We start from the raw sequence: 18,336 nt of genomic DNA on the forward strand, positions 1-18,336 counted from the left end.
AAAACTGCTTCCAGCTTATTTAATTCATAATAAAGCTTGATCTTATTTAATTGATAATAAAGTTTGATACAAATGCTCAAGTTTCAGCAACACAGTAAACATGATCTACTCTCCAAACAATGATCTACTCTTTCAGACCAAAGACCAACACAAAAAGAGTGGATAATAAAAGTCTAGATGTGAGAAAAATATAAGTTCAACAGTCATTTCATTCTTTCATGATATATACTAAATGCCAGACTTGACGTTAACAAACCAACCAAACTACTTTTACACTAATGTCATGATATCTTATTATGAGTCGGTCCAACAATGTACTAACATGTGGCAAAAATTCATATATTAATCTTCTGTCTTGACCATGTAGAGCAACCTTCAGGTGTTCATGGAAAAATAACTCATCAGATGCAGTGCCAATATTGTACTTGCCAATTGGCACGGAGCATACAGAAGACACTCCATGAATGCTCGGGATTCTGAAACTGAAAACAAAAAATATGTATAACAATCACATGGCTGCTGCCTCCAGTGACAACCAGTAAGCAATCAAGTCCAAGCAAAGATAGATTTGCACAGACTAAATGCTTGTATCACAATATTTCATGTGGAATAGAGAGAACTCAAAATCTAGATGAAGAGTGAAAGGAAACAAATTAAAAGCCTCACCAGCAATCATATGAACTTAATCTCAGCAGATGCCAAGCTTATGGACAGGCACAGGAACAGCTTGTCCAAATACCTGAAAAGATAATTGTTAAGAAGATATTACCAGTCTCATTAAGTATGCTTCAATGATGCGAGTGGTTAGTACTCCACTGAGAGGATGAACGAGAACAAAAGCTAAAGAGAACAGAGAAAAACTACAGAGTACCAGATCTTTGGATCCAAGAAAGCAAGCGATTGAACATAGACGTATCTCAAACATTGAATTTGATCATCATTTTAGACTATCACATCTATAACTATCAACCTCTTGGTGAATGCTTAATGACGCTACATGGTAGGTGGTACCGTGGAATTCGTCAGAACTCAACGCAGACAACAGCGGCTCGTCGGAGTCTCGTAGGCAGGTCCGGGCCTCGACTCCATTCGCCGCTCCTTATGTCGTACACTAGCAATGCGCCCTCCACCGCCAAATTATCCGAACGCCATCTTGCAGCGCCGCCGCCTGAACACCCGACAGAGACTTGGACTAGCGCCACCACCTTTTCCTCCCCCACGGCAGCGCAGCTGAAGCGTACAGCCCCGCCAAGGCCCACACGGGCCGGCACTGGCGGTGGTACCAGCCGCGTCCACTCACCGCCGCCGACCCGCCGCACCTTCCCCTCCCAACGCCAAAAGGACAGTTCCACCGCGTGGCTTGCTACCACGTACACGTACGGCCCCGATCCGCATGCCCCAACGACGCACCAACCTCCGGGCACCGCAGCCGCCGACCCAGCCCCGGCGCCCGGCCGGCCTCTCACCCACGCACCCGCCTCCACGTGGTAAGCATCCATAGATCCAGCGCAAATATGGGCGTCCAGCCTCCCAGCCTCCACTCCAGTCCTGCCTCCGCCGACGCGCAAACCTCCGGCAATGTAAAACACCCCTCCGGAAGCAGCGCCGACGCAGCCATAACGCTGCTTTGGGGCCTCCGCCACTACCCGCCACACATTGGCCACCGGATCGTACTCCTCAACCGCTGAAGTACGGGCGGCTCCCCCGGCCACGTAGATCTTGCCTCCGATTGCCGCGGTGGCGAATTTCTTGCGAGGGAAAATGGTCGGGGCCCGAGGGGAGACCGCCCCAGTCCAAGTATCGTACCGGAGGGTAGCTCCGCGGCCAATGATGTAGATCGAGCGTCCGAGGACCGCCACACGGGCATGAGCGAAGGAAAAGGATCCCTCGAGGGCTTCGAGTGAGACTGCTCCGGCAGAAGTGGTGAATAGGTCCCAGGAGGCGTCGAAGGAAGAATCGGCGGAGAGGGAAGCGGAGGAGAGTCGACCGAGATCGGAAAGGGAGAGGGCGTGGAGGGTGCGGCGGAGACGGCCGTGAGAGCGGCGGACGCGGAGGAAGGCGGGCGAATCGAGGAGGAGGGAGAAACGGCGGCAGACGAGAGGGAGGACGGGTAGGGAGGACGTCGGCACCCTGGAGAGGCACTCGAGTAGGAGATCGTCAGGCAGCGACACGATTGGGGCGGCGGAAGACGGCCTGAGGTGGTGGATGATATCCAGCGGCGTCCGGGCGATGATCTCGCGGCGGGGATCGGGGCGGCAGGGCTTGACGAGCCACGAGAGGCTCCGAGAGTTGCAGGCGTCCGCCATGGCTAACCCTTCTCCCTCTGCTTTCCTCTTCTCCCGTCGAACGGAAGAAAAGAATACTGGAAATGTAACAAAAATACAAATGTTTCAATGTACGCATGCATACTTTATATCAAGGAAAAATTCCACTTTATCACTGATATTTATTTTTTATATAAAATTATTTTTAAAAACAAATACTTTTAATGCTATAGAAGCTATAATGTTTTTATTAAAGTTGATTTACTTTCTAATTTTTTAAAATATATGTTAACAATATATGTCCATAATAAGCCGTTCATTTTCATATATTTAAATATTTGCATTTATTTGTTTATAAAAAATCCATATTACATAAATTAATTTTCTTTTATTTTTAAAGAAATTCATACTTTATTTTTATATATTTCTTCGTATTATAATTTCCTTTACAAAATGTAATATATTTTTAAAGTTAAATTTAATTTATTGGAAACACACTACAACAACAACAACAACCAAGTCTTATCCCATTAGGGAGAAATACATTATTTGAATAATATAAATTATATAATGGATAAAAAATTATTATTTGGAGAATATAATAGGAAACAAGGCTAAATATTTTACTCTTGAAGGAAATAATTTCTATATTTTATTTCTAAATTATTGAAATAATTCTAACACATTTAATATTCGATGCAATTTTTCAACATCAAATACAATTCAAAATTGAAATTCTTCAAAATAAATGAAGAAGATACAATTGATCATGATAAAAGAAGTATTTCATCTTTAATAAGATTCAATCTTTACTTACTTCAATAACTGTTATATCGTAACCAACTTAATTATAGGAGAAGCTCAAAATTAAAATCTAATTCATGCACTTGGAGAATAATTAAAATATAAAAATAAATAACACTGGAATTATTAATCAGGGAAATTATTTTCTTCTTCTTTTTTAGGTAAAATATTAGGCTCAAAAACATGTTTACAAATCTCTCGCAAAACATGACGTAATAATATTGATTAAATTTGCATTTCGACCCCGCAAGATTCCGAAACGATTTTGGAGGCCGGCGTTAGACGATCCACCGTCACGTCGCACCGGAGCTTGAAGGTGATGGTCCAGCTAGTGACAGCGCCAGCCTTAAACTGGACAGGCACTGACGCCTCGACGAGTAACGGCACCTGACGGCGCTTCTCAGCCGTCACCAAGTCTTGACGGATCGCCGACGACAGCACGATCCCCGACGCCGATAGGTCTGCGTCGAACATCGTCACATTGCGCCTCTCCTGGAAGAAGTCCGGCCAAGCGCCGTCGCCGAGTTTGACCCCGCCGTAGGACGCCGTCACCTCGCCCCTGCTGAGGTAATGGATGCCCAGCCGCTGGTTGGGGTTGAGCGATCGAACGGTGGCGACGAACTTCGGCGAGAGGGCGGCGGCGGAGAGGTTGAAGTTCCTGATGTAGACAGCGTCGATGGAGATTACGGGTTCTTTAGGATGGTAGACGAAGTAGAGGATGATGGCGGCGGCGAGGAAGAGGATAACAGAAAGGGAGGCGACGGCCGAAGCGAGGCAGTAGAGGAGGTTGCGACGGCGGCGGCGGGAAGCGGAGCGGCGTGCGTAGAGGGACACGCGGTGGATGTTCTCCGGCGAGGGCACGCGGAGGATGAGGTCCTTCTTGACCTGGATGACGTAGTCTCCGGGCGGCGGCGATAGTTTGGGGATGAAGCTTTGGGATGAAGAGTCGGAGGAGCGGGGAGAGAGGGATCGTTCCGGCGACGGAGGAGAGTGTGGGTGGACGCGGTCGGAGAACATCGTGTCCGGCGAAGAGGCGGTGCGTTGGAGAAGGGGCAGGGGAGGAGGAGGAGAATCTCGCGGAAGATTACTTCCCGCATATAAATATTACGGATTAAATGCCATATATTATTATATGATAATACTAAATATTAAATTAAATAAAAGGATTACAATTTGCAATTACACACAAAATTTTCTGGAAAACGAAAAGGACGGACACGGATTGGATTGGTCAACAACAGCTGGAAACGAACGGGTTTGGAATCCTTAGATTACGCCTTTGATTACTTCCTTTTTTGGCTTTCCTTTATTGGAATGCCAACTCTAAACAATAAAGATAATTGAATTACTTTAATTGTCGATTATTATTTTATTATTTACTCGCCACAGCAAAGTTATGGACATGCATATTTCCATGTAAAATAAATAAATAAATAAATAAATAGCTGCAATATTATTACTTTTATTTTATTGCCGAAGAGACTTAATTAAACACAATAATAAGCTTAATATTAACTGGGCCGGTTCGGGCCCAAACATGCCCGGCCCGATCATTCACGGCGGCCGGTTTGTTTCTGTGTTCGAAGACTGGTTCAAACGGCCGGCCTTCCAATCAGGCACCATCTGCAGCGTTAGTTGGACTCTGCTTGCCTCGTGATCTCAGTCTTTTTGTTGCATAAAACTCTTCTTCGTCCATCTCCAGCCCCAGCCATCGCTTCCCAGATCGCTAGTTAATTTCCTCTCATGGTGCAGGGAGCCAACTCCAAGAAAATGAGCTCCCAGAAGCGAGGGGACGTGGCCGCCGGCGAGCTACTCCCGGACCTTCCGGACTTGATGAACGACTGGTTCTTCGGCACCGCTGACGTGAACAAGATGCGAGAGTATTATATGGGAGGAGGAATAAGCACAAATGAGGAAGAGGAGGAGGAGGAGGAGGAGGAGGTGGTGGTGGTGGAGAGGAATATGCGCAGCGGCGGTGGCAGAAATCACACCGGTCGGCTGACGCAGGAGTGGCTGGAGGAGGCGAAGAAGATAGTGACTGTTTCGTCCGCCGGGCAGCCGGGTTCTCCAGCGAGGTTCTTTGGGTCGCCGAGGTTCGCCTCTTCCGATCAGAGAGAGGCGGCGAAGACGTCGTTGCTTGATCGGAAGGATCCCCTGTCGAGATCCGCGAGGAGGTACGAGGCTGGGATATTAAAAAATAAATAAATTTTAGTTTACCATCATTTTTATTATTTTAAAAAATATTCTCTCATTTTATCTTCGCACTTATCAATATTATTAAAATCTTCATTTAAATTTTGCTAATAAGAATTACTAAGTATATATTTCAACAACACTTTTGTATATTAAAAGTGTTAGTGATTAATTATAAAGGTTATTTTAATAATATTTATCCAAATGCAAACGATGAATTAAAAATAATTAAAATATAGGGTAAATTTTAAAAACGAAAAAGAAAACAAAAAAAAGTATATTTTAATAATGATGATGCTTACGTTGTTGTGTCTTTAGGCACAAGACGCTGGAAGGGATCAGCGACGAGATTCTACGGCGGTCGTCCTCGCGCCAGAATCGAAACCCTTCCTCTTCCGATTCCTTGCTGCCCTCCGGCGAACCCCAGCTTGCCACTGCCTCCAATCCGCCACCGTCGCTCCCGCCGAAGCTTCCGGTTCGTCGGACTTCCCGCTTCCGCCAAGATCTTCCCTGCGAGCCTCAATCGCCCGCGGCTACTTCCCGTCGCACATTCCGCAGCCGCTCCCCTGAGCTGCCTCCGCCGGAGGATGCCTCACCTCTGGCTCTGTCGCCTCCGAGGAATCTGGTGGAGTCGGCACATCGGAGGTCTGTCTCTTCCACGACGTGTTCACTGGAGACGCTCTCTCTGCCGGAGAAGGAGAAGAGATCCTCCCACGGTAGATCCATCCCGTCCGCGTTGGAATCCGGGTATCGGGTAGGGGAGGCGCTGTCCCCAGGGGATGTGAAGCAGATCAACGCGTTCCTTAGTGGGCAGAGGAAAATGATCGGGAGGATCTCCCGTGGAGAAGTCCTATCCAAGGCCAAGATCATCCTCTCCGGATCGTCGAATGGTTTGAATAAATTCATATAAGCTCTTCTCTCCATATCATTCGACCACAAATTTCTCCAACTAGGGTTTTGTTTCTTTGATAGGCACGACGAGTACGATGGTGGCGGCTATATGTTATGCATGGTTACTGCAGAATAGAGAGGAGGAAGATGTGGCCGTGATACCAGTGGTGAACATTGAGAGAGGGAGGATGAACAAACATGAAGAAGCTGCTTGGCTCTTTTTCCATGTTGGTATTGATGCTTCAGCACTGCTCTTTGCTGACGAGGTAACTTTTGTCACCTTTTACTTTCTAGACCTACTATTTCTTTACAACATTACATGTGTGCTTGAGTGCTTCCAAACATCGCTTATCATGTCTGCTGGTGCCAATCTTCATTTTGGAGCCTCCATGGCTCCATGATGCATAAGGTCGATATCTCCTCTGTGATCAATACTGAAGTGATATGCTTGAGGCCTCACTACTCTTTTGCATGCTTGTATTCGCAGTGACAGTTGAAGTTTTCGACTCATGATATTCATTATTATACCTTTATATCCAAAGAAAATTAAATTAGTATCTGATGCTTAAGATGCTCGATGTAGTTTAACCTTTTGTAATCTATTGTCAGTGATCATCTGTGTTCATTTCTCACGACTATTTTCTTGTTTCGTGCGTGAATCAGGTAGATCTTGGTAATCTTTTGATGAACAGACAATTAAGTATGCTTGTTATCGGGCAAGATGTGCTTAAAACTAAGAATGAGGTGATTGATCACTGTTTGAAAATTTGAGAACAGAGCTATTTGTTTATAAAGTTCTCATACATTCTCTCTTGCATAGGTGGGTTCACTGTGCACAATTCTCACAGATAATTACTGTGAAGAAGCCTATGATCTACTTCAGAATCCTAACTTGAAAAAACTATTGGTAAACCCACAATCTGAGTCATATTATTGTTGATTTCACCCTCTTTTGCAAGTTCTAGCGATCATTATTCTGTCTCCAGCTTGCAGGTATTCTCTTGGATACACATAATCTTAATGCCACATCTTCGTTTGTTGCAAAGAGAGATGCAGAGGCAGTACGATTGCTTTCAGCTGGTTCTTCTCCCAACTACAGACATGAATTGTTTGAGCAATGTAATCTTTAATTATTCATAATTATTTTGATCTAATTATCAACTCTTTTTTGAGTTTGTTATCTTCTTGCCATCTGTTTTCAACTAGTGATGCAACATCACAAGGACAGTTTGTTTCTTGAAGCTCTCAATAAGCATTATGGAAAGGCTACTCATGACTGTAAGTTATGCAAAATTACTGTTTTTGTTTTTTCTAGGCCCTATAGAAATGATTCTGTTTTCGTAAATTGTTTTCATTTCACCCGAGTAATCTTGAGTTATGGTGTCATTCTATGTTACTTCCTCAAAATTATCCCCTGAAAGTTTACTTTTTGTTTACTTTTGTTAGGATGTTTACTTCAGGCTCACTACTTCTCCAAACTTAATTAGTCTGAAACATGTTTTAATCTCAAATATTAAAAGTTTATCACTGTATTACATGAGTGTTCATTAGAGAAATAAATACAACATGATCATCAGTGAATTGCTATGAACTAACAATGAGCCATTAGAAAGAGGGAGTGGAGGAAGAGAGTAGAGTGAGAGGTGATGTGAAGGAAGAGAGGAGCATCTAAGAAGAATAAATAATCAATCAACATACTAGGTTATCGCACAAGATACCTTTATACCGTTACTAAGGGGAAAATTACCAACTTAATGATAGAACTTCCTAGTGAAGGAATTGGACGAATTATTCACTAAATATTGAAAAAACACTGAACTTTCCCCTAGTATATATATATATATATATATATATATATATATATAGACACATGGATTCAGTGGTTCAGTGGGAGTGGCAGGAAATATATTTAGTGGGTGCAGACTATACTTTGATTGTAAATTGAATGGATTGATTTGACCAAAAAACGGATCCTCCAAGAGGTTGAAATTTAATCCCTAGATCGTGAAAAGTCAAAAACCACTAAACTCGGTTAGGCTTCTTTTTTTCTAGAAATCTGTTAGTTCCAACAGTTTGGACTTTAGCATCTGGGAAGCTACAAACACTGTTATTTTTGTTTATTTTGAAGGCCTTGTTCATTTCCCCCAATTAGTCACCTGCTACTACTTTGAACATTCAAAGGCAAATTCTGCTAGTCGCAAAGTAGCCATTTATGTTACCATAAAGTTGTAACTTTTTTTTTACTTATTTTCAGAATAAAAACATATTGCAATTTTCATTGTTAGCCAAAAAAAAAAAAGAAGTACAAATGTATTAAATATGCAAATTCACAAAAGCAGCTCGACCTTGAAATCATTCCTTTTTGTTTTTAGAAAAAAAGAAATCACAGCATAAGAAATTATATTCATTTTATCACTGAGTTTAGCCTTCCTAGAGCGTGTGATATTATTGTTGCAGCAAGGGAAAAGCCTCTCCCCGTTGTGGCCCCACCTCGGACTCCAAATCCAGGACCTCTTCCAGGGAAGGAACGTGAAACCCGTGGGAAAAACAAGTTCTTTTTGGCAAAATGGTTTGGTTTTGGTTCCAAATGATGCTAATTTCCAACTTGTATTATCGATAGTTGGTCTTTTATTCAACCATAGCAGAAAAAAAAATACGTATAGAAAATCCTTGGAGCTTACAGAAACCCCTCTTGCACTCCCGATGCTCCATGGTAGCTCTGTCAAAGTTAGACATTTACTTCTTGAGCGTTTTGCTTCTTTGGCTAACTTGTCTGCTGTAATTTGCCCTTCGAGCAGTCTATGTTTCACCTTGATCCTCCAGGCTTAAGTCTTTGTTTTGGCGGATTCATTGGTAAGATTGAATGTTCTTTTTATCATAAATGTGATTGTTCACTGGTAAGATTGAATGTTCCTTTATCATAAATGTTCTGTCTAATCTGGCCTTCAGAATCGTCTGTTTCAGTGAAAATACCCACAATGATCTTCAGCAGTCTGAGTAGGTGTGCCTGCACACGTCCATTAGGCCTTGAATTGCGCATTGACCACAAGCGGCCTGGACGGGGCCAATTTTTATTATAATTTTTAATTTTATATTTTTCATAATTTTAAAACAGTTTTTACATATATCTTGACTCATTGTACTAACCAAGTTGTTCTTGAGCTGGCTCAGCCTTGGTTGGGGTGGGATCAACCTGGGCTCTTCTTCTGGCTCAATCTCCTAGGTTGGTGGTAAGTAAAGGCAGAGTCAGCCTAGGAACATCCAGGATAGCTCATATTTGGTCTGTATGTGATCCATTGCTGTGTTTACTCATGAGTTAGTAAGAGTGACACGAAATAACTATCATCTTTAAGCATGCATTCTAAAAAAAAATGGTATATCATCACGCTTGCTTTGTGTGTTATCGAGACCTGCTCACCAGGGGAAATTGCAATTCATTCTAGTAGGTAAAACATCGGAAAAGAGATGCCAGAACCAGATTCAAGTAGCAAATTGCCTGAATAACAATACTTATGGAGCTGATATTATTAGAATGTACTTGTCACCTACAATCAGCAAGGTCCTATACGATATCATAATAAACCCTCAACATACTTGCTGCGAGGAATTGTCTAGCTTAACTAGAAAAGCACAATAATAACAGTGCACAACTCCCTTGTATAGTTCCTTAGATCCATGTATGCGTACAATGTAGGCAATGTGATCTTGTATCCTTGATTTGTTTAAAGAAAACAGGGAACACAACAACAATAATACACAGCGTTTGCATGCATAGTCGCCGGCCTCAAGCCTTTTCCTGCTTCGCGGTGCATGTACAATTGGTTTGTTCTTGTTTAAGGTTCTGAAGAATAAAAGAAATGGAAAAAAGAGAGAGTGTTAGAGATGTCAGATACATTTGCCAATTTATGGTTAAATGTTGAGCCAAATTTAGTTTTGATGGCTTTTACAGTGATAATTCATGACTGACCACATTTTCTATTGAGCTACTGATATTACAGTTTGTATATTGATGTTGGTTAAAGTGTACATGAATACACCTAGTTGGCTAAACGCTTAGAAGCTTCATTTACTCATGGATAGATAAATAGATGGATGAACAAGTTTTTTTTTGTTTTAAAAAAAAAGTGGATTTAAATATTTTTTTCTTTACAGTCACTCTTTTTTTTCACTTTTAATTCATCCATCATCTTTCCATCTTTTAGAGTAAACGGACCCAAGTGCTATAGGGGCCGATAAATCTAACATATGAATACATACAAAGACGCACCCAAAAAGATGCTTAATACCAAGTAAATGTGTGATGTTTAGTTACGTTTGTAGGAAAATATTGCATTATCTAACGGCTGTGATTAGTCATATTGGATAACAGTTTAATGTTTACACATATTTGAATATGTTTGTTCATGCATTTTCAAAAAATTGCCTTCAAGATTAGGGTAATAAGTGATTCTTTCGAGTATCAAAACTCACCTGTACTTGGCTCTGCAGCTCTTTGATGTGTTGAATCGCCAGTTCCAGCATGTCTGATGTGCTCGTTTGCTTCAATGAATTCAACAGAAACATCACTAAGTAGCAGTGACTATGTTATCTTTTTAACTCGTATGTAAAGAGATTAAGCGTGAGTTTTGCAAAACCCTGTTTATCTACATTCTATTATCTCACTTAAAGATGGATGCAACTTGAAACACGACATTTATTTTGCGTGTTCTAGTGGGTACCTTGTCCATGTTAGGCACAAGATCTTGCAATTTCCTCAGCCTTTTGCTAATTCTTGTTCTCCTCTCCTAACAAAACAGCCAGAAAAATTCAATGAATAGCTCTTTAGTTGAGTGGACAGAAACAAAATCATAAAAAATAAGCTGGTGATTGTGATGTTCAGAGCTTGAAAACCAAGAGAACAGTTAGTTTCAAGTATTTTCATGGCCATTCGAATGTCAAGTAGTCACATAATATTTTCCTTCTAACACAAATTCAAATTGACTTTTTCAGTCAACTTTAAATTAAGATGCTTAATTGAGTTTAAACTTGGAAAGTGTTGCCAAACTAAAGCTAAAATAATTTTAGTATTTAATTTTTATTCAACCAGTTTTATAACGCTAGGGTAAATTGCAAAATCATCAATTTCATACTAAAAGAATATTAAGGTCTTGTTTAGTTGTAAAAGATTCTTCTTTATAATTTCACCATTTTAAATAAAAAAATTGAAAAGAAAAGAAAAACTACCATTAACTTTTTGACAACATTCATCTCTCATTAATGTTAAATATTTATTTCATTTTTCTGTTCGATTTTCAAATTTCATTTCTCAAAACAAAAAACAAAACAAAAGTTGAAAAATAAAATATTTCACAAACCAAAAAAAATCAATATCAAGACTATGGTTTATTAAATCATAAACAATATACATAAGTCAGAATTAAACTATCAAAAATATAAGAAAGGAAATTTTAATATCGTAATAAAATTGTTGAAAATATGAGCCACATTGACCAAGGCACATGCAAGCAAGCTGGCTCGAGAAGACCAAGGTAGAAGGCCGTTTTCTATATAAAATTAAATGTTTTTAACCTGTGAATATGTTACCACTAAGGTGAGATTAAACATGGGAAATGGACAAAGACAATTCTTTTATAAATTTTAATTTATTGAAGTTAGAGATCGAAACTTCTGCTTTCATTTCATAATTATATAAACTAACTCACCTAAACTAGCTTCAGTTTGACCAGTGAGCGTTCCATATTTTTGTCAAATGATGCAAGGAAGCAAACAAGTTAATATCTTTCTTTCACTTCCTTGTTTCGTTCCATGCTACTTTTTTTTTTTTTTTTTGCATATTATTCTGTGCTTGCTTAAGGATAATCTATGGCTACCAACTTGCACATATTGTTTCAAGCATATATCAAAGATTACTTGTCTAGGAGCTTAAAAGAAAGATACAGAAATATGAGCTAACCCTCTCAGCAATGCTCCGGGGATGAGTTGCACAACCACGCTTAGCTCGAACTCTGCAAGGGACTGAATCTTGTTGGATCTGAACATATTTCTCTAACTCAGACAATTCTGATGATGTCCTTGGAAGGTTAAACTGCAACCATCAGATAATCCATGATTAGGTGATGCAGATGAAGATAACAATAATCCAAATTGGTTCCTAAGGGTCTACTACTATCTTGAGCCAATGCAGGGCATTGGCAAAGTTTTCACTACTTTTGCTTTATATTTTCTTCTTATTCTTTCAGCATTTGTTGACAGCCAACTTCACAGCAGCGAAGTTTCATCAGACCTCATTGTCCAAATCATTAAAATTTTGTTTCAAGATGACTGTGATTAATGATAACAATGTATTCAGTACTAATAGGCCGTAGTTATGGTTACTTCAAAGCTAAATCTAAATTATCATTCTCAGACATGTTTCATCAGTGATGGTGTTTCATCCTTGATGTTTTTGGCAGTAATGAGCACCTTACCTGTGAATGAATGTCACTGAGGCTAGCAACTATATCCTCATTATTGCACTTAATCCTTTTGCTTTGTGGAGCAGAAAATGTAATTGAATTGGTATCATCCCATGAGCCCAATTGAAAGTTGCTAGAAATGTAGGATTGGCTGGCATTCCCAGCTGCCTCGTCGGAGTCATGGTATGTATCACTCTCTTCCACTTCTGGGATGCTCAATTCAGAAATTTGTGACAAGGAGTCTTGCCTTGAGAAGCCCCACTGGGCACGTTGCCTTCTATGTGCCAATACATGGAGGTTTTCTGTGCCTGTTTGAGAGTAACTTCCAATCATCCTCGCACTAGAAAGACCTGCTGGCAGCGACAGCAAATTCAATCAGTTTAACAAACAGGAAAGGAGACAGAAGCAGCATAAAAGTAGACAAAGAATGGTAAAAATTTGATGCAGCAACCACCAAGTTTCTTAGTTTCAGATAAGCAATGAAAGATCCATTTGAAAATTTTAATTTCTACATAGACTTTTTTATGTTTGGGTGGAGTCTAAGCAAAAGCAACATGGCCAACCATGCAAAGTTCTTTAAGTTTCAGCAAGTCACTGAGTCAACTTTGTTAGCAGTTTAACTGAGATCTCCGTCATGTTAGAAGACAATTAAAAAGGATTCACAAGACAAGTAAAGATCCAAACTGTTGCAGAAAGTCTATTATAGCCCTGGATGATGCTGAGCCATGACCCACTAAAATGATATTATTTTTTTCTACTGGAGATCTACATCCAACGTTCATTGTAATTGGGCGTGGTTCCATCAGCTGTCACAGCACAAACACGGGGCAGGAAGCTCGTTCCACCGGTTACCCGAAACGTAGGCTGTCCTCGTCAGGCATTGGATTAGAAAGGCGTAGGGGAATGGAATCGATGCTCACCTTGATCCGCCAGAAGATGGGAGAAGAAGGCCGAAGGCAGGCTGCTGTGGCGGACCAGAGGGGATCCGGCGGTGGCGGTGGCGTCGCCGTCCGGACTCCGGTAGCTTGATTCGGAAGTTAGGCAGTGCGAATCGCCGGCGAAGAACCGGGTCATCATCCTCTCGGATCCGGCGGAGGCGGGAGACCGCTCCGATCCGCTTCCGCCGCTGGAAGCGATGACAGAGTCAGCGATCCCGGCGAGGAAGGATCCGGGGGCCGAGCCGTAGCGCGCGAGCCCAGCTGGAGGGCCCATCACCACCGGCCGGCCTCCCCCCGACAGCGAATGATTCATCGCCTCCGAGCACACGAGAGGGAGTCAGAGAGTAAAGAGAGAGAGAGACCAGGGAGGAGGAAGAGAGAGGAAAAGCTTCCTTATTAGGGAATGGATCCAGCGACGCGATGAGGAAGAAGAATGCATTATTATATCAGGAAAGGAAACCCCAACGAAGGGCTGGGATCTACTGAGAGGCGCAGGGACCGGAGTGGGGAACATGAACGGAGGGCTGGATTTTAGTGATTCTCGAATAGAACCCTGTGGAAGGAGAGATGGGAGTTGACTTCGATAGAAGAAGATCAAGAAGCGTAAGTGGACTTGGCTTTTGATCCTCAAGTGGATGATCAGACCACATACAAAATATCTTTCTTTCTTTTTTATCTATTTAATTGAAACAATAACTAATTAAGAAAAATTATATATATATATATATATATAAATGATATTTTGTGCTACCCACGTTGCGCGATCCCATACGCAACACAACCGACCCCCACCGCTTTCAGTCGCTCTCGCTGCGTCGTCCGATCACCGCCGTCCGCCAGGTCGGGCTTGATCGACGTGCCACTTGTCGGCGCGTCGGCCGGTGTCGGATTCCGATCGGATTGTGGTCGGAATCCGACGCAATTTGGCTGGAATGCGGTCGGCAGTGGCACGTGGCGTTTCCGGCCTCGCAGTCGGATTCCGACCCAATCGCAGTCGGATTCTGACCAAATCGCGACGGAAAATGCCACGTGCCACTGCTGGCCGCGTTCTAGCCGAATTACGCCAAATTCAGGCCACAATCCGGCCAGAATCCGACATCGGCCAATGTGTCACTTGCGCCGGTGAAGTGGCACGTCGATCGGGTCCGATCCGGCAGTGATCGGACATCGAGGCAAGGGCGGGCGGAAGCGACAGGGTTGGGCGGGCGAACTGTGTATTTTCACATTTGGACGGTCAGATCTGGCTCTCGATCACGTGATGGATGGTAGATCACGAGTCATGCACGGGCGCGCAAGAGACAGTCGCGCAAAATATCAAAATCGTCTATATATATATATATATATATATATACACACACATACGTACAGTCAACGGTCAATGAGTAGTTGGGAATATAGAATACATTGAAAAGCGCCAAAGTCGTTGAGCAGATGGATGGACGTCTAATTAATCGACAGATCATCGACAATTTCATTTTATTCTTTATAATTTGCTTTTTTATTATTTTTAAATATCCTTTTACAAAATTTTAAACCCTCATCTTACTCGTAATTTTGATTAGTTAAATAATTTATAATTCTAGAAGAAAATGCATTTGCTTCATCAGTCAAGACTATCTATATTTTATGACCAGTTTATTTACTTAGTAATATTATTGTTTGTTTTCGAGCAAAAAAAAGGTCCAGCTCGAAGCTTCTCAGTCGTTACCTACCGAGCAACGAGATCTTAGAATGAGTTGACTGCTTGGTCAATCGAGTCATCGGGCAACGCGGTTCGCCGCTGATCAGCCCTTTCAGACAGGCATGGTGAGTTCTATATAAATAGGCTCGTTGCTGCTCTGCTCTTCCACATCCTTGGATTCACTTTGAAGGGAATGGAGCTTCGAACTGGCCGGAATTCGGCTGCCAAAGCACTATGGAGCCAGCTACAAGGCACCTTCTTTGTGATGAGGAAAAGCTTCGCTTGGAAGCAGCAGCAGCTACTGCTGGAGATCCAGCTGCTCGGTGAATCTCTTGGTGACTTCATGTACGGGCGCCGGCAGCCGGAGAGGCCTCTTTTTGGGCCGCGTGAGCACGAGTTCTCCTGCAGCAACACCCCCAATCACCCCATCTCTTACGGTCGCCGCCGCCGCCGCCGCAGCCGCCGCAGCGCCTACAAGGACGGCAAGCGCCGCCACGGCTACTTGCTTCCGTGCTTGCATGGCTCCGTGGCGGTGGCGGAGGATTACTACCGGCACGCCTCGCCTCGGCGTGCCGCCGTGATTTTTCCGGCGGCCGCCAAATCGGTCATCTTCTCCCCGATCACCTCGCCAGCGGCCTTCGCGGTTCGCATCTCTAACTACTCGTCGGACGACGAGTACCTGGGACGGAGCGCGAAGGTGGACGACGAGGCGGAGGAGTTCATTAGGAAATTCTACGAGCAACTGCGCCAGCAGAGTCGCATGCCACTGCTTCACTGCCAAGAAAAGGAGTTTCAAGAGACGCTTGCGATCGAGAGGACTACGAAATTAGTGTGAAGTTGTTTGTATACATCATCCATAGAAGAAATAAGCTGCTTAGTTAATTTGGAGTGCCTGCAACAATGAATTTCTAGCTTTCTTCCCCTTTTTTCTTCTTCACATCAATATTGAAGCTTCCTTCGTTCTAGTTGGGGAGGTTGGGTTTGATTTTGAACCATGCATATATAGCGATGCTGGTGATTTCCTGTAACTACATCTACAATGTCGAAATGTATCGAAGGGTCTCTATCTATCTATCTATTTCTCCCATGGATAAGTGTCCTCCACTGGTCCTGCAGTCCAGTTCAAAACCTTTTGCCCTGGCTGTAAGTAAACGCTGCTTCCATGTGGAAGCTTACGAGCAAGAGCATTCAGTATCTGATGGAAGGCATCCCCTGCTCTCGAAGGCTGTCGGAAAGACACGGCCAGCTTAACCAAAGGATTCGCGAGCAATCTCTGTTTCCTCAATATAATCTCTGTCGGCATCGAAGTCAGTATCGTATCCAACCTTACGATATCCTTCTCAGCCACAAATACTGCAATGTCCTTCCACGGAATTGTGTCAGAGAAAGGCAGCACAATGTCGTCGGCTATGACCACAGGAATGCAACCGAACACCACTGCTTCCACCAATCGGGGACTCCAAGGAGCCCAACCTAATGGGCACAAGCAAAAAATCGAGCGTTGCATGTCTTCGTAGTAAGTCGATGGATGTTCAGTCGAGATGTCGAAGATGGGATTGTTCTTGAAGTTCAACCATAACGAAGCCCGAGCGCCCCTACGGAACGTACGTAGGTAAGTTGCACAATCAGCTTCAAGCTCTCGAGAGCTAAGTTCAGTCTACGAAGGTGAGACGTACGTACCTCGCATAGTAGCACCCCTCGGGATCATTCATACCATCGTGAAGCAATCCGCGGAAGTAAATGAAGATGGAGCGAGGGATGTCTGGAGGAAGCAAGTGTGCGTGCATCCTCTGGGGCGAGGCGTATGGAGGAATAACAATCGATCCCTCCTTCAAGCAGACATGGTTCTTCTGCCCGAAAGTCTGCACCAACGTAGCACGTCGAAGCAAGGGGAGGATTCCGCGTTGCACCGCAGTTTCTTCCTGAAAGAAATTAAACCATACAATCGAGACGATGCTGTTTGAGTTCGACATGAAATACGAACAGTGCTCTCGACTAGTTAATTACCTGGTAATGGAAACATGCCCCGAAATCATGGGGGACGACGAAGAAGTGATCTGCTCCTTCAGTTTTGTTCCAATGAGGCCATTCCGACGCAATTAGTTGTATTGCGCTCCTCATCATTCTTGGAGATCTGAAGGGCAGAGGAAGGCCGTCTTTGGTCAAGTCACAGGTTGGGTAAACTGGGACGTAGAACCAGTCAGCTTCCTCGGAATCAAGCGTTCGAACAGGACTCGATAATAGAAACCGGTGCAAGAAAATCTCTGCGGCAAACATGTGAGTCAGGCATCTTGGATCTCTTTTTACCAAGTCCACATTGTACTTGCTGGGCAATTCGTAGACAAACACCTTCAACCTTCCAACAGGATCATCGTCTAATGCGTCACCAGCATTTCCTGCGTTCATGGAGATTCACATCAAGGAATTGGTTAAGAAGAAACAGAGCATGCCGATGAGCAACAGGCACACAGATTGGCAAATCATGGAAAAACTGATAAAGAACCAGATAAAGGACCAAACAATTCATTACAAAGAAGAAAAAAGGAAAGGTAAAAAGAAACTTATTTTAATTTACTCCAATGAACTCAAAGTCACCTTGAAAGCCAAGTATTTGCCGATTCTGCTCCAAACCCAGGCCCTCAGTTCCGAATGCCAAGCTGCAGACAATGAGAATGGTAAAGACCCAGATCCCCTTCTCCATGATCAGGCGAAGGAACCGAGAAGGCAGCAGCTGTTTCCTTCCTCTGAGCAGAGGAGAAAAGAGGAGGGAGGACGATGCAAGGCAGGAATTTCTTCTCTTTCTTGTATGAATCGAAAACAGGGCGAGTTGAAAACCAAGGTGGAGTGACACCGACAGCCTGAGAGTTGAGACCTGGGAGAGGAGGAGCAGTTCGCCTGTTCAATCAACAAAAGGGGCCGCTGCCTTTATTTACTTTGTCAAAGTGACAGAGAGACAGCAAGGGAGAAATTAAAGTCATTAATAAATCCACCAAATTCAATCAACGGGGATGAAATCACGCACTGTTGGGCTGCTCGCAGTGGCATCGATGGAGGAAAGGACAGGCATGTCGAGGCATTAGCTGAAGGACCACGTAACCTTCAATGATGCA

The 18,336-nt window shown here is 43.1% G+C and overlaps 6 protein-coding genes across 7 annotated transcripts; 2 read left to right on the top strand and 4 right to left on the bottom strand.

Moving 5' to 3' along the window:
- Nucleotides 1-226: 226 nt before the first annotated feature.
- On the bottom strand, nt 227-2,336 carry LOC141835348 (F-box/kelch-repeat protein At5g26960). Its single transcript, XM_074722798.1, has 3 exons — nt 1,012-2,336; nt 667-739; nt 227-482 (listed from the first exon to the last, which is right to left on the bottom strand). The coding sequence occupies exon 1, from the start codon at nt 2,304-2,306 to the stop codon at nt 1,023-1,025; it is 1,284 nt and encodes a 427-aa protein (XP_074578899.1). The 5' UTR covers nt 2,307-2,336; the 3' UTR covers nt 227-482; nt 667-739; nt 1,012-1,022.
- A 936-nt stretch (nt 2,337-3,272) lies between these two features.
- Nucleotides 3,273-4,090, bottom strand: LOC141840369 (NDR1/HIN1-like protein 13). Its single transcript, XM_074728375.1, has one exon. The coding sequence runs from the start codon at nt 4,083-4,085 to the stop codon at nt 3,294-3,296; it is 792 nt and encodes a 263-aa protein (XP_074584476.1). The 5' UTR covers nt 4,086-4,090; the 3' UTR covers nt 3,273-3,293.
- Nucleotides 4,091-5,609: 1,519 nt separating this feature from the next.
- On the top strand, nt 5,610-8,969 carry LOC141812714 (uncharacterized). The gene is made up of 7 exons (XM_074700726.1): nt 5,610-6,151; nt 6,234-6,418; nt 6,816-6,896; nt 6,973-7,059; nt 7,139-7,271; nt 7,359-7,430; nt 8,610-8,969. Exons 1-7 carry the CDS (start codon nt 6,082-6,084, stop codon nt 8,741-8,743), a joined length of 762 nt encoding a protein of 253 aa, XP_074556827.1. The 5' UTR covers nt 5,610-6,081; the 3' UTR covers nt 8,744-8,969.
- Nucleotides 8,970-9,644: 675 nt separating this feature from the next.
- On the bottom strand, nt 9,645-13,944 carry LOC141835054 (transcription factor bHLH128-like). Of its 2 annotated transcripts, none has more exons than XM_074722491.1 (6): nt 13,528-13,944; nt 12,620-12,957; nt 12,106-12,237; nt 10,871-10,936; nt 10,623-10,691; nt 9,645-9,993 (listed from the first exon to the last, which is right to left on the bottom strand). In XM_074722491.1, exons 1-6 carry the CDS (start codon nt 13,856-13,858, stop codon nt 9,937-9,939), a joined length of 993 nt encoding a protein of 330 aa, XP_074578592.1. In that variant the 5' UTR covers nt 13,859-13,944; the 3' UTR covers nt 9,645-9,936. The 2 variants fall into 2 exon arrangements, with proteins under 2 accessions (XP_074578592.1, XP_074578588.1); XM_074722487.1 differs by having other exon boundaries at nt 12,620-12,960.
- Nucleotides 13,945-15,408: 1,464 nt separating this feature from the next.
- LOC141834691 (uncharacterized) lies at nt 15,409-16,182 on the top strand. Its single transcript, XM_074722033.1, has one exon. The coding sequence runs from the start codon at nt 15,420-15,422 to the stop codon at nt 16,059-16,061; it is 642 nt and encodes a 213-aa protein (XP_074578134.1). The 5' UTR covers nt 15,409-15,419; the 3' UTR covers nt 16,062-16,182.
- Nucleotides 16,183-16,238: 56 nt separating this feature from the next.
- LOC141834665 (putative beta-1,4-xylosyltransferase IRX10) lies at nt 16,239-18,110 on the bottom strand. The gene is made up of 4 exons (XM_074721999.1): nt 17,822-18,110; nt 17,234-17,622; nt 16,907-17,148; nt 16,239-16,821 (listed from the first exon to the last, which is right to left on the bottom strand). The coding sequence occupies exons 1-4, from the start codon at nt 17,925-17,927 to the stop codon at nt 16,302-16,304; spliced, it is 1,257 nt and encodes a 418-aa protein (XP_074578100.1). The 5' UTR covers nt 17,928-18,110; the 3' UTR covers nt 16,239-16,301.
- Nucleotides 18,111-18,336: the final 226 nt, after the last annotated feature.

The sequence above is a fragment of the Curcuma longa genome, chromosome 1 (assembly GCF_044706935.1).
Source record: "Curcuma longa cultivar G26 ecotype Majalengka, Jawa Barat chromosome 1, ITB_CL_G26_1.1, whole genome shotgun sequence".
Taxonomy (NCBI): domain Eukaryota; kingdom Viridiplantae; phylum Streptophyta; class Magnoliopsida; order Zingiberales; family Zingiberaceae; genus Curcuma; species Curcuma longa.